The sequence below is a fragment of the Vanellus vanellus genome (assembly GCF_965231255.1).
Source record: "Vanellus vanellus genome assembly, chromosome: 22".
NCBI lineage: Eukaryota > Metazoa > Chordata > Aves > Charadriiformes > Charadriidae > Vanellus > Vanellus vanellus.
The window spans coordinates 7,542,580-7,554,744 of NC_138927.1; the positions used below are offsets into that span (position 1 = coordinate 7,542,580).

General features: G+C 66.8%; 1 protein-coding gene across 1 annotated transcript; it reads left to right on the forward strand.

The window, feature by feature from the left end:
• The first annotated feature begins 4,536 nt into the window (after nucleotides 1-4,536).
• On the forward strand, nucleotides 4,537-8,675 carry LOC309680655 (uncharacterized protein). The gene is made up of 14 exons (XM_082494327.1): nucleotides 4,537-4,845; nucleotides 4,926-5,086; nucleotides 5,192-5,351; nucleotides 5,482-5,652; nucleotides 5,726-5,817; nucleotides 5,909-6,066; nucleotides 6,147-6,250; nucleotides 6,338-6,562; nucleotides 6,718-6,803; nucleotides 6,972-7,108; nucleotides 7,297-7,386; nucleotides 7,610-7,818; nucleotides 7,952-8,158; nucleotides 8,280-8,675. The coding sequence occupies exons 1-14, from the start codon at nucleotides 4,603-4,605 to the stop codon at nucleotides 8,565-8,567; spliced, it is 2,331 nt and encodes a 776-aa protein (XP_082350453.1). The 5' UTR covers nucleotides 4,537-4,602; the 3' UTR covers nucleotides 8,568-8,675.
• The last annotated feature ends 3,490 nt before the right edge of the window (nucleotides 8,676-12,165 follow it).

The following is a 12,165-nucleotide window of genomic DNA, read 5'->3' on the forward strand; positions in this document are numbered from 1 at the left end:
TGAGCCGTCGAACTACAAGCCCCAGAATGCAATGCGACATCCCAATGCGCATGCGCAATTTTCACGGTGGCAGGGTGGGGTCTACCCTGTCTCACGTGACGGAGAGGCGCCTACAAATCCCGGCGTGCGGGTCGGGTCATCTGACTGTAGGGGTGGGCGGGGCTGAGGCGCGCGCTGTGCCGCCAGGGGGCGCTTCCGCCCGCCGGGCCGGGCCGGTCTCTGCGCCAGGGCCGGGCCCACCCCGCCGCCCTTGGGGCCGCCGCGGGCGCTCCCCCGCGGCCCCGCTGCCCCGGGTGTCTGCCGGAAGCGGGTGGCCTTGCGCGGGGCGGCGACTGCGGTACTGCTCCCCGTGACCGGTCCCCGGTGAAGGCCGCGTGGCGGCCTCTCGCTGCCCGGCCCCCAGCAGGGCCTGCGGGGGGGCCCAGCCCCGCGGATGGCAGGGGGGGGGTTTGATGGGTGAATAACTGATGGGATCATAGAGGGGTTTAGGGTTGGAAGTGACCTTAAAGTTCATTCAGTTCCAGCTCCCCCAAGGGTGCCCTCGACACCCACTGCCCATGACGCTGACAAAGGTGTCAAACGGCCCCAGTGCCAGTTCTAACCCCACAGGAGCACCGCTCCTCACTGCTCCCCGCTGGGACATGGAGCTGTTGTCCGCAACCCTTTGAGTGCGACCCTCCAGCCTGTTCCTTATCCACCGTGTGGTCCATCCATGTCTCCAATTTACAGACCAGGATGTTGTGTGCGACAGCGTCAAACACTTTGCACAAGTCCGGGTAGATGGCGTCAGTTGCTCTTCCCTTATCCACCAACACTGTAACCGCAACACAGAAGGCCACCAAATCTGTCAGAGACGATTTGCCTTTTGTGAAGCTGTGTTGGCTGTCACCAATCACCTCCTTATTTTCCACGTGCCTTAGCCGAGTTTCCAGGAGGATTTGCTCCATGACCCTGCCGGGCAGAGCTGAGACTGACCAGCCTGTAGTTCTCACAGAAAGGGCTGTTGCCAAAGCAAGGGCCTGTCTGGGGGAAAGGTCCCCTTCCTGGTGGGTCCTGCTCTTGCTTTGGTCCCGCTGTCCCTTCCCTGCCCAGCTGCTGGCCCCGGTGTCTTGGCAGAAACTGGCTCCTGGTACAAGGGCAGCCGGTGTCCCCCGGGGAGGACAGAGCGAGCCGCGGGCTGGCAGGGCAGGGCCAGCTTGGAGACTCGGGCTGCAGCTCGGTGTGGGAATGGGAGCCACTCGGTGCAGGGTTTCCATGCCTCACATGCGTGAGAAACAAACATGGCCATGGGGAAATACAGCAGAGGACAGGGGTGTCGCAGAAATCAGCCCGGCTCAGGGCTCCATCCAACTGCTGTAAATATTTACTGGAGCAACTGAGCCCCCCTGACCCTCCCCAGCCAGCACGGCTGCCCGAGCACTGACCTCTGCTCCCAGATGGATGCTGCCTGGCAGTTATTTATTTATTTGGGGATGTCTCTATCCTAGACATGTCACTGAGTGAGTGCTGATTGCTGACCCGCACTCAAGTGTGGCTCCAGCCAGGGCAGTGCGATGGAGGATGTGCTCTGGGCGCAGAGGGAGCCATTAGTGGGACCCCCTCCACCCCCTGCTCAGCAATCCAGCAGCTGGGTGATGGCTCGCTGTCACCGCCGAGCAGCAGTGCTGGGAGCACGGGGGCTGGCCGGGCTCTCGCCGGCTGCAGCCGACCTGCTGGCATTGCCTTACATGGCAAGTCCCCAGGACAGCGCAGCCTGTGCTCGCTCAGCTGCTGGCGGGCTGTGAGCCTCTAGGACTGATACCAGCTCTTGGCGTGGTCGATCCAGGCTGGGGAACTGCCAGCATCGCCACCATCCCTGGCAGAAGCTGGACACGGTGCCAGTGAGAGGCTGAGATGTCTGTGCTCCCCCAACTCCCAGCCCTAAAGCGCAGGGGAGCAGCCTGTGGGTGCCAGCTCCCCTCCTGCTCCCAGCCCCATCCCAGCAAATGGCTATAGCATCATAGAATGCTTTGGGTTGGAAGGCACCTTGAAGACCATCTAGTCCCACCCCCCTGCCCTGGGCAGGGACACCTCCCCCCAGCCCAGGTTGCTCCCAGCCCCATCCAACCCGGCCTTGAACACCTCCAGGGATGGGGCAGCCACAGCTTCTCGGGGCACCCTGCGCCAGGGGCTCACCACCCTCAGAGTAAAGAATTTCTTCCGAATATCTAATCTAAATCTCCCTTCTTTCAATATAAAACCCCCTTCCCTCATCCTATCACTCCACCCCCTGATCAAGAGTCCCTCCCCAGCTCTCCTGGAGCCCCTTTAGGCACTGGAAGGGGCTCTAAGGTCTCCCAGAGCCTTCTCTTCTCCAGGCTGAACAACCCCAACTCTCAGCCTGTCCTCCCCGCAGAGGGGCTCCAATTCTCGCAGCATCTTCATGGCCTCCTCTGGCTCCGCTCCAACAGGTCCATATCCTTCTGCTGTTGGTGGCTCCAGAGCTGGTGGCAGCACTGCAGAGGGGTCTCCCCAGAGTGGAGCAGAGGGGCAGAATCCCCTCCCTTGCCCTGCTGGCCACACTGCGTTTGATACAACCTGCTTTTGCGCAGGATACAGTTGCCCTCTGGGCTTTAAGCGCCCATTGCCGAGTCATTTTGTGCTTTCCTCTCACCTCAGCTGGAGAGCTATACCCAGGGGAGCACAAAGGTGGGGGCAGCAGAGACCTCACAGCACGCAGTGCACAACCTCACGGCCATGATGCTGGATTGGGCCCGAGTCCCCTGAGCCAGGCGGCCACCAAACTCACCCACTTGGAGACGCAAGTCTCCATGGGCCCGGGCTGCCTGGTGCCAAGCCAAACCCCGGCTGTCACTGCGCCATTTGTCTTCTGGGAGCGGCCGTGTGAGAAAGCCACAGAGCAAATATTGCCGCGTGCCCGGGGGCTGCCCGAGCCACCCATGCTGCTCTGGGTCACACAGTGCCGGTCCTTGCTGGCTGGGGAGTCACCTGGCCAACATTTGCCAGGTCTGGCCACAGCCCCACCGGCATGTTTACACCAGAGCCACCAACCAGCCCCACGCCGTGTCCCCAGGCTGCACGTGTGGGACTTGGGCAGCACGGCCAGGAGGACTGGCAGCCTTGGCCCCCAGGTACCACGAGTGTGACCACAGCCAGCACGGCTGCTCCCGTGCCCACCAGAGGTACCGTGTCCCCAGTCACTGCATGTGACCTTGTCCTGGTTTGAGAGACACAGGACTAATTTCTCGTCTAATACTTGTGAAAACTGCACTTTTAGAAGACTCCAGTGTCTGAATTTGTGAAAATATTTACTTTACAGCCAGCTATGGCGTATGGGTCTCAAGGTCTCAGTGTTTTCGAACTTGCCAGGTGCAGGGATGAGGAGGAACGAGACCCGGGCACTTGACCCAAGCTGCCAACAGAGTTATTTCATACCATCAATGTCACACTCATTATAAATTAGAAAGTTTGCTGCGAAGTTCTCTCTCTCCCTTGATGGCTGCCATCCTGAGAACTTTGTGCCCTGGTGCCGGAGCCCTGAGGCATTCCCTTCCTCCTGAAGCTGTAGCGCTCGCAGTGTCCCACATTTGCTGTCCACTGCTGGGAGTGCACAGCTTCCTACTGATAGAATTGGCTGAGTATAATCTTTGCATATTCTGTATTGGTGTCGGGATCAGTATCGGTTCTTTAGTGCTGTTAATGTTAATTATCTAATCTTATTCTATTAAATCTGTTTATACTTCAGCTCCCGGGTTTCCCTGTTTTTCCCGATTTCCCTTTCCCGGGTGTGGAGGGGTCATCAGGTGATAGAATGATTGTCTAAATGACAACAAATTGTTATGGGTCTCTCAAACCATAACAGACCTGCTCTCTGTGGCTCTCATTAAGGCATAGCATGCTAATGAAGGCCTTTTCCCTTGTTGCCCCAGGTCCCAGGTCTGGGACAGGAAAGGCGGTGGGGCAACTTCTGCCCCCCAGCCCCAAGCAGGGGCCGTGCCCTGCCAGCCCCACGGGCAGCCCCGCTGCAGCCTGGGTGTCCCCGGGAGCCGGTTTGGCTTCACCGGGCAGCTCTGCCGGTTCCTGCTCGCAGACGTGCCCGTACCGGGAGGTGTTCAGGGAGGTGGGAACCGACACGCGGTGACCTGCCACCATGGCAGAGCCGGGGGACGGGAGCCACGGCGCTCCGGTGCCGCCGGCCGGGACTCGCCGCCTCCCACAGACCCCGACGCAGGGTCCCCGCGCTGGGCCTGGTTGCTTCGTTCGTGGGAAGCGACTGGGGCTCCCCCGGTGCCGCCGCTTTCTGATGTCTTCCCGGGGTGGCGGGGAGCGGTCCCCCACCCCGGGACCCCCGGCACCGGCATCCCCCGCCCCGGGACCCTCCGCATCAGCATCCCCCGCCTCGAGACCCTCCACACCGGCAACCTCCGTCCCGGGATGTCCCGTCCCGTCCCGTCCCGCCCCGCCCCGCCCCGCCCCGTCCGGCGGGCGCAGGACCGACCTGCAGCGCGTCCCGCTCCGCCCCGTTGCGTCCATCGTCCGTGGCCTCGGAGCTGCGGGCCGGGCCGGGCCGATCCCAGGAGCCGAGCCGTGCCGAGCCGTGCCATGCCGCGCCGAGCCGTCCCCCCGCCCGCCCGGCGGAGCGCGGCGGCCCCGGGAGCGGCCGTGCCGGGGCTGGCGGGGCTCCGGACGGCCGTCGCCGTGCTGCTGTGCGCGGCGCTGGGCGCCGGGCCGGGGCGGGCGCAGCCCTTCTCCTTCCCCTTCCCCTTCCAGGACCCGGCGCTGCCCTGGCACCGCCGCCTCGACGACCTGCTGGGCCGGCTGAGCCCCGCCGAGCTGGTGCTGCAGGTGAGGGGGCGGCGGGGGCGGCCCCGGGACCCCCCCGGGACCCCCCCGGGATGCCCCCGCTCAGCGCCGCTGGCCCGCAGGTGGCGAGGGGGGGCGCGATGGGGAACGGCCCCGCGCCCCCGGTCCCGCGGCTGGGCATCGCGCCCTACAACTGGAACACCGAGTGCTTGCGGGGCGACGCGGAGGCGCCCGGCTGGGCCACGGCTTTTCCCCAGGCGCTGGGGCTCGCCGCCGCCTTCAGGTAGCGGGATGGGCCCCCACGGGACGGGGCACCCGAGGATGCGGGACGTGGCCCCGTGGGACGGACCCCTCCTCATCCCCTGACACCCGCGTGCTCCCCCCGCAGCCCTGAGCTCATTTACCGGGTGGCGAATGCCACCGCCACCGAGGTGAGAGCCAAGCACAACGTCTTCGCCGCCACCGGCCGCTACGGTGACCACACAGGGCTTAGCTGCTTCAGCCCCGTCCTGAACATCATGAGGCACCCTCTGTGGGGCAGGAATCAGGTGCCAGCACGGGGGGGCTCCCGCAGGACCATGGGTGACCAGCCGGAGGGTGGCAGCAGCTCCCCGGGGCGCTGACTGCAGGGGTGCAGGGCTGGGGGTCCCAGCGGTGACCTGCCTGCGCCTCGGCCAGGAGACCTACGGGGAGGACCCGTTCCTGAGCGGGGAGCTGGCCCGCAGCTTCGTGCAGGGGCTGCAGGGCCAGCACCCCCGGTACATCAAGGCCAGCGCCGGCTGCAAGCACTTCAGCGTGCACGGGGGGCCCGAGAATATCCCCGTCTCCCGGCTCAGCTTTGACGCCAAGGTGAGTGCGGCAGGGCCGTGGCACGGCCGGTGGTCTCCCAGGCACTGAACCCTCTCTGCCGCCATGCTTGCAGGTGCTGGAGCGGGACCTGCGCACCACCTTCCTGCCCCAGTTCCAGGCGTGCGTGCGTGCCGGCTCCTACAGCTTCATGTGCAGCTACAACAGGTACCGAGCACAGCGGGGGCTGCGGGGGCTGCGCTGCCTGCAGGGTGGCCGGTGCCCGGCTGGACAGGCTGCCCCATCCCCTCTCCGACAGGATCAATGGCGTTCCCGCCTGCGCCAACAAGAAGCTGCTGACGGACATCCTGCGCCGTGAGTGGGGGTTTGAGGGCTACGTGGTGAGCGACGAGGGTGCCCTAGAGCTCATCATGCTGGGGCACCACTACACGCGCACCTTCGTGGAGACGGCGGTTGGTGAGTTCACGGGACGGGTGCGGGGTCCCCGGCCACCACACAGCCGTGATGGGTGGTTTCCCTTCTCTCCGGCACGGCAGCCTCGATGAATGCCGGCTGCAACCTGGAGCTCTCCTACGGAATGAGGAACAACGTCTTCATGCACATCCCCCAGGCGCTGGCCATGGGCAACATCACGCTGCAGGTGAGTGGGGGCAGCGGGGCCGGGGGCGCGGGCTGGGAGCCAGGGCTGCCCCCACCAAGCGCCACTGAGGTTTTTGTGTCTTTGCAGATGCTGCGTGACCGGGTCCGGCCTCTCTTCTACACACGAATGCGGCTGGGGGAGTTCGACCCCCCGGCCATGAACCCCTACAGCGCCCTGGACCTGAGCGCCGTGCAGAGCCCCGAGCACCGCAACCTCTCGCTGGAAGCTGCTGTCAAGAGCTTCGTGCTGCTGAAGAACGTGCGGGGGACGCTGCCCCTCCGGGCCCAGGACCTGTCTGGCAAACGCCTCGCGGTGAGCACTGCGCACGGAGGTGGGCAGGGGGACACGGTGACCCGGGGGCTGCTGGCTCCGTACCCTGGGCACGCAGGTGTCCCCTCCTTGAGGGAGCCGCGGGCTGCGTGGCACAGGGCTGCCAGTGCCCACCCTCACCCCTCTGCCCTCCGCAGGTGGTGGGTCCCTTTGCCGACAACTCCCGGGTGCTGTTCGGGGACTATGCGCCCGTGCCGGAGCCGCAGTACATCTACACTCCCCGGTGAGACGGCACAGTGCTGCCATCCATCCCCAGTCCTGGGCACTGCCCGGGGCTGCTGCTGCAGCCGCTCGACCCTTTGCTGGGGGCCGTGGCAAGAGGGGGCATCCCCAAGATGCCCCGACTCTGAGGCACAGCAGCTCCTGTGCCCTCTGCTCTTCCCTGGCACAGGAGAGGGCTGGAGATGCTGCCGGCCAACGTCAGCTTCGCGGCGGGCTGCCGGGAGCCGCGGTGCCAGCAGTACTCGCGGGCAGAGGTGGTGGGTGCGGCGGGGGCAGCCGACGTGGTGGTGGTCTGCCTGGGGACAGGTAGGCGGGACAGATAGGGCACTGGGTGGGCATGGCCTGGGGAGGAGGAGCGCCCCAGAGCCTGGGCAGCTCCGGGAGAGGAGTGGGTCCCCATCGGCCCCCTGAGGTGGTCGGTGCCCCTCTATCGCATCCGTCTGCAGTGCCCCGGGTGGGGTGTAAGGGGCTGTCCCTTGCCTGTCCCCATGCAGGGACAGATGTGGAGACGGAGGCGAAGGACCGGAGGGACCTGTCCCTGCCAGGCCACCAGCTGGAGCTGCTGCAGGATGCCGTGCAGGCGGGTAGGGGCTCGGGGGGGCTCGGCTCCTGGCCGGGGCAGCACGTGGTCACCTGGGGGCTGGCTGGAGTGCCGTGGGTCAGGGCCAGCCCAGAGGGGGTGGTGATGGGCTGCGGCACAGGGAGGGGAACCACAGCCGCCCCGGGGCGTTCCCCATCCATGGGCCACCCCAGAGCTGTCCAAGCAGCGCTGGCGCAGGGCTCTTGGTGACAACTGTCTCCCTGCAGCCGCCGGGCGCCCCGTCATCCTGCTGCTCTTCAACGCGGGGCCCCTGGACGTGAGCTGGGCGCAGGCGCATGAGGGCGTGGGGGCCATCCTGGCGTGCTTCTTCCCTGCCCAGGCCACCGGCCTCGCCGTCGCCAGGGTCCTGCTGGGCGAGGCAGGGGCCAACCCGGCCGGCAGACTACCGGCCACGTGGCCCGCAGGCATGCACCAGGTAAGGCTGGGGCAGCAGGCGGCACCCGTAGCCATTCCCTGCCTCGGTGGCCGGGGGAGCTGCGGGATGCGGGGCTGATGCTTGACCGTGCCTGCCCAGCCCTGCCCTGCTCCACCAGCCCCACATCCCGCAGGTGCCACCGATGGAGAACTACACCATGGAGGGGCGGACGTACCGGTACTATGGGCAGGAGGCCCCCCTCTACCCCTTCGGCTACGGGCTGTCCTACACCACCTTCCAGTACCGGGACCTGGTGCTGAGCCCCACAGTGCTGCCCGTCTGTGCCAACCTCTCCGTGTCCGTGGTGCTGGGGAACGTGGGGCAGCGGGACGGCGAGGAGGTGAGCATGGCCGCTCCGCAGTGATGTGGCTGTAGAGGGTGTGGATACAACCAGGGTCCCCCCTGCCGGGGGGGGGCAGCTGGGGAGTCCTGCCGGTGCTGACTTCTGTCCCTCTGGGTAGGTGGTGCAGCTGTACCTGCGGTGGGAGCAGTCGTCTGTGCCAGTGCCCCGCTGGCAGCTGGTGGCTTTCCGCCGTGTGGCCGTGCCAGCCGGCCGGGAGACCAAGCTGTCCTTCCAGGTGGCGGCCGAGCAGCGTGCCGTCTGGGCACAGGACTGGCGCCTCGAGCCCGGCACCTTCACCCTCTTCGCTGGTGGGCAGCAGCCAGGCCAGCAGACGCGGGTGCCCTCGGAGGTGCTGAGCACGCGGTTCACCGTCACCGGCGCAACCCGGCCCCTGCGTGGGTGCTAGAGGTGGGGGTGACCGCGGGGCTGGGCAGCCCGGGGTGCTGGGGGGTCCCGTGTGCCGTAGGGAGCGTGATTGTCCCACTCTCAATAAAGTGCTGGGTGCTGCTCCACAGCGGCTGTGTGGGGCCTCCCCTCCCGTCCCCCCCCCACAGGGCTGGGGGCGTCTCCGCAGCAGGACAGCAGTGCCCCTGCCTGCCCGGGGCTTTCACCCTCCTCTCCATCCCCGTCCCCCCCCAGGGTGCCGCTACAGCCCCGCACCCTGCCCGAACCCCACACCAGCCGAGGGGCAGTGGCCGCCCGGACCCACGCTTGCCCCCACCGGCGCACGCCTGCGCCTCCCGCTCTATTTATAGCTGCTGGGGCCGATCTAGCACATTCCCGTGCCGAGAGGGTGGGGAGACCAGCAGCGCTGCCTTTGTCCGCAGCCCGGAGGGCTCGTGACAGAGGGGACTGGCCCCTCTCCTGCCCAGGCAGGATCCACCCCCAGGAGGGTGGCAGCCGTGCAGGTTGCCAGCTGGGCCAGCGCGGCGAGGAGCCAGCAGGATGCCACAGTGGGAGCCGCCGAGCCCTGCGCCAGCCAGAGGGCCAGATCCAGCCCTCCAGCAGCTCGGGTGCTGCGGGCCAGGGATGGGATGGGGGTCCAGCAGCGATGCTGGCGGGGAGCGTGGGGAGCCGGAGCCAGGCTCCTCGGGACGGCGTTGGAGGGCCGGTATCTCCTTCAGCCCCGGGGCCAGAGGCCAAGGTGGGGCTGGTGGGGAGTGCGTGGGGCTGCCCAGGCCTGACACCATGACATCAGGGCACTAATTACAGATGTGCCCTGGGATAATTACAGAGCAAGTGAGGGCTGCGGCAAGCCAGGGCAGGGCTCAGCCCATCACTGGCCCATTTGTCACCTGCAGCCACGGGGGATTGTCTTGCAGCACTGGGGCTTTGCGGCCAGCCGCGATGCCAGCCCCGTGGCAAGATGCTCGGGGGCTGGTGGCTGCCCCGGCACACTGCTGGGGATGGGCTGGTGCTGCACCCATCGGTCCGGGACAGGATGTGGGGACAGAACCTCGCCCTCAGGTTCCTGCTGGGCCCCTGTCCCATAGCTAGTGGGGGTCAGCTGGAGCGTTTTGGGCTCAGGGGTTCATATCAGCCCTCATGGCCATGGTACCGCTGCCCTGCATGGGCTCCGAAACTGCCCTGCACAGAGCAGCAGCGTGGGAGCAGCCTGGGATGGGGGCAAAGGCCTGAGGCCAGAGGAGGGACGTGTGGGGCAGAGGGGTGGGGAGTGGGTGGGATGGGGTGTCCCCCATGGTACTTTGCCCAGAGATGTCAGTGGGGTTTGTTTGCCGTCCCCATCCCTCTTTGCACCCAGCCTCCCGCAGCTTCAGCTTGCGCTGGCAGGGCAGCGGCCGAGCCGCAGCTGTAATTGTCCTTCGGTTTTGGGGTGCTCGGCACCCCGTTGGCTCCCTGCAGGCAGTGGCGAGGTGCTGGGCACGCTGCGGGGGCTAGAGCCGTGGCCGAGCCCCAGCCCCACTGGATGCAGTCCCCTCCCCAGGCTGGCCCGAGGGAGCTGTGGCAGCGTTGCACCCTGCGCCGATGGGCTGAGGAGCACGGGGAGCTCTGGGGCATGCAGCTGCTGGCGCCGAGCAGCATGCTCGTCATGAGCTCATCGGATTTTCCATCAGCGCGGGGAGTACGGCTGTTCCCAGCACCGTGGGAACGGGGGGGCTGAACCCAGCAACCCCGATACAGCGGGGCTCTGCCTGCAGCGGAGCGATCGATCGATGCTCTGCTTGTTGTATAAGCCCATCGACTCAGGCTGGCATGACAGCCAGGAGCCCTCTGCATCGTTGCCCGCACTGGGAGCGTTGCCAGAGCATGACCACAGGCCCTGTACACCCGCGGTTGCCCCTTCTGCACTGTGCCCCCTACTCCAGGCCGGCCCTGTGGTGGGGAGAAGGACCCTGCGTACGGCGGGACCCGGTGCTGGGCTGTCCCGGAGCCCTGGGATGCTTGTCTGCTGTGGGCGATGTGTGTGCTCACCCCACCAGTACCCACAGGGCCATGGCCCCGCCAGGCAAAGGGGCTTTGGAAGCCACTCGCCAGCACCCTCGGAGCAGGTCACGGGGTGGCCCCAGCCCTGCTCTGCCAGGTCCCTTGTGTGCCACGGAACTGAGGGGCCGTGGGGCTGCCGCAGCCCCCTCAGAGTCTGGGCCATGCAGGCGTGCGAGCAGGGCTGTTCCCCTGCCCTGTCCCGGGGTGTCCCCTGTGTTTGTGGGTTCACTGGGACACGCTCCTGCGCCACTTGCACTCCTGTCCCCCGCCATCCCCCTGGGGCTGCGCAGCTCCTGGAGCCGCGGCTCGGCCATGCAGCATTCCCCGGCAGGGAGTCAGCCGGCGGGTGAGGCTGCCAGGAGTTTCGGGGAAGCCTCTGCGCTGGCAGAGCCGGGTGAGCAGCCGGTGGGCGGTGGGGCCGGGGGCTGCAGGAAGGTGGTGGCTCGGCTGCAGCGTGGGGCTCTGGGGCATTTGGGGTGGTTTGGGGCATACGGCCACGCCTGCAGTGGCACAGAGCGGGGCCACCCCGTCTGCTGGGGAGCCCTCCTGCCCGCTCCTCGTCCCCTGAGTCAGAGGAGCGCGCTTCCGGAGGAGAGGGCTGGGATTTCAGGAAACCTGTTTGCCTGGTAGATGAGGGAGGACGGGTGGCAGGGCATCTCCTGGCCCTGCGGTGATGTCATCCCCAAAATAGGCATCTCTGATGGGCGCTGCCCGCAGAAAACTGTATCTATTCATCAGCACGTCCCCGTGAACCCAGAGACAGGCGCTTTGGGGGGTCCTTGGGCCAGGCTGGCTGCGCAGTGAGCGGGGACACGTCCCTGGCTCCTGCTGGCCCTGCAAAGCCCTGAGCAGTGCTTCCCCCGAGCTGCTGCTGCTGCCGCCCGCATGTCCCCTGCCCTTGGACGTGCTGCCAGGGTGGGCAGGCACCCGCGCTGCTGCGTGGGGCACGGACTGGGGCCGCGCTCCTGGCCCACCTTCTTGCAAGGCCAAGAGGAGTTTCACCCCTGAGCGGGGCTGAGCCGAGGCCCCCGCTCCTGTCCGGGGAGCGGGGGAGGCCTCTCGTTATCTGCCTGTTATCAGGGCAGGGTGGGATGTGTGGCAGCGAAGCCCTCGCCCCTGGGAGCGGGGGGTGGCTGCTGGTGGTGACTAAGGCTCACGTGCGACGGACGGGTGGGTGGTGGGGGAAGCAGCTTCGAGGCCTCATGAGCAGCCAAGGTGGGGCTCCGGGACGGGAAATCGCTGTCTCTTTGGGGTGCCTGGAAATCGGGCAGCTGATCCGAGAGGTGCTGGCCGTGGCTCCCCCCGCAGGGGTGTCAGGGGGCGTCTGCTGCAGGGCCAGCGCTGTGCAGGTGACCGGAGCATCGTAAAATGTGGGGAGCGGGAAGGGTGGGTGCAAAACCCAAAATGTGGGAGAGGAAGGGCTGGAGATGGGCGAGTGCCCGAGCAAAGCTGGGGGATGCTGGGCAGCGCGGGGGCAAGCCGCAGGGCAGGCCTGAGGCCGGAGCGATGGACGTGGGGTCCCGGCCCTGGCTGCGGAGGGCGGCCACGACGCCGCGGGG

Excerpts from the sequence above, each read along its gene's own strand:
- LOC309680655 (XM_082494327.1), top strand. The coding sequence starts at position 4,603 with ATGCCGCGCCGAGCCGTCCCCCCGCCCGCCCGGCGGAGCGCGGCGGCC. Across the intron at positions 6,563-6,717 it reads TGTCTGGCAAACGCCTCGCG|GTGGTGGGTCCCTTTGCCGA; the intron begins GTGAGCACTGCG and ends TGCCCTCCGCAG. Across the intron at positions 7,819-7,951 it reads GGCCCGCAGGCATGCACCAG|GTGCCACCGATGGAGAACTA; the intron begins GTAAGGCTGGGG and ends CACATCCCGCAG.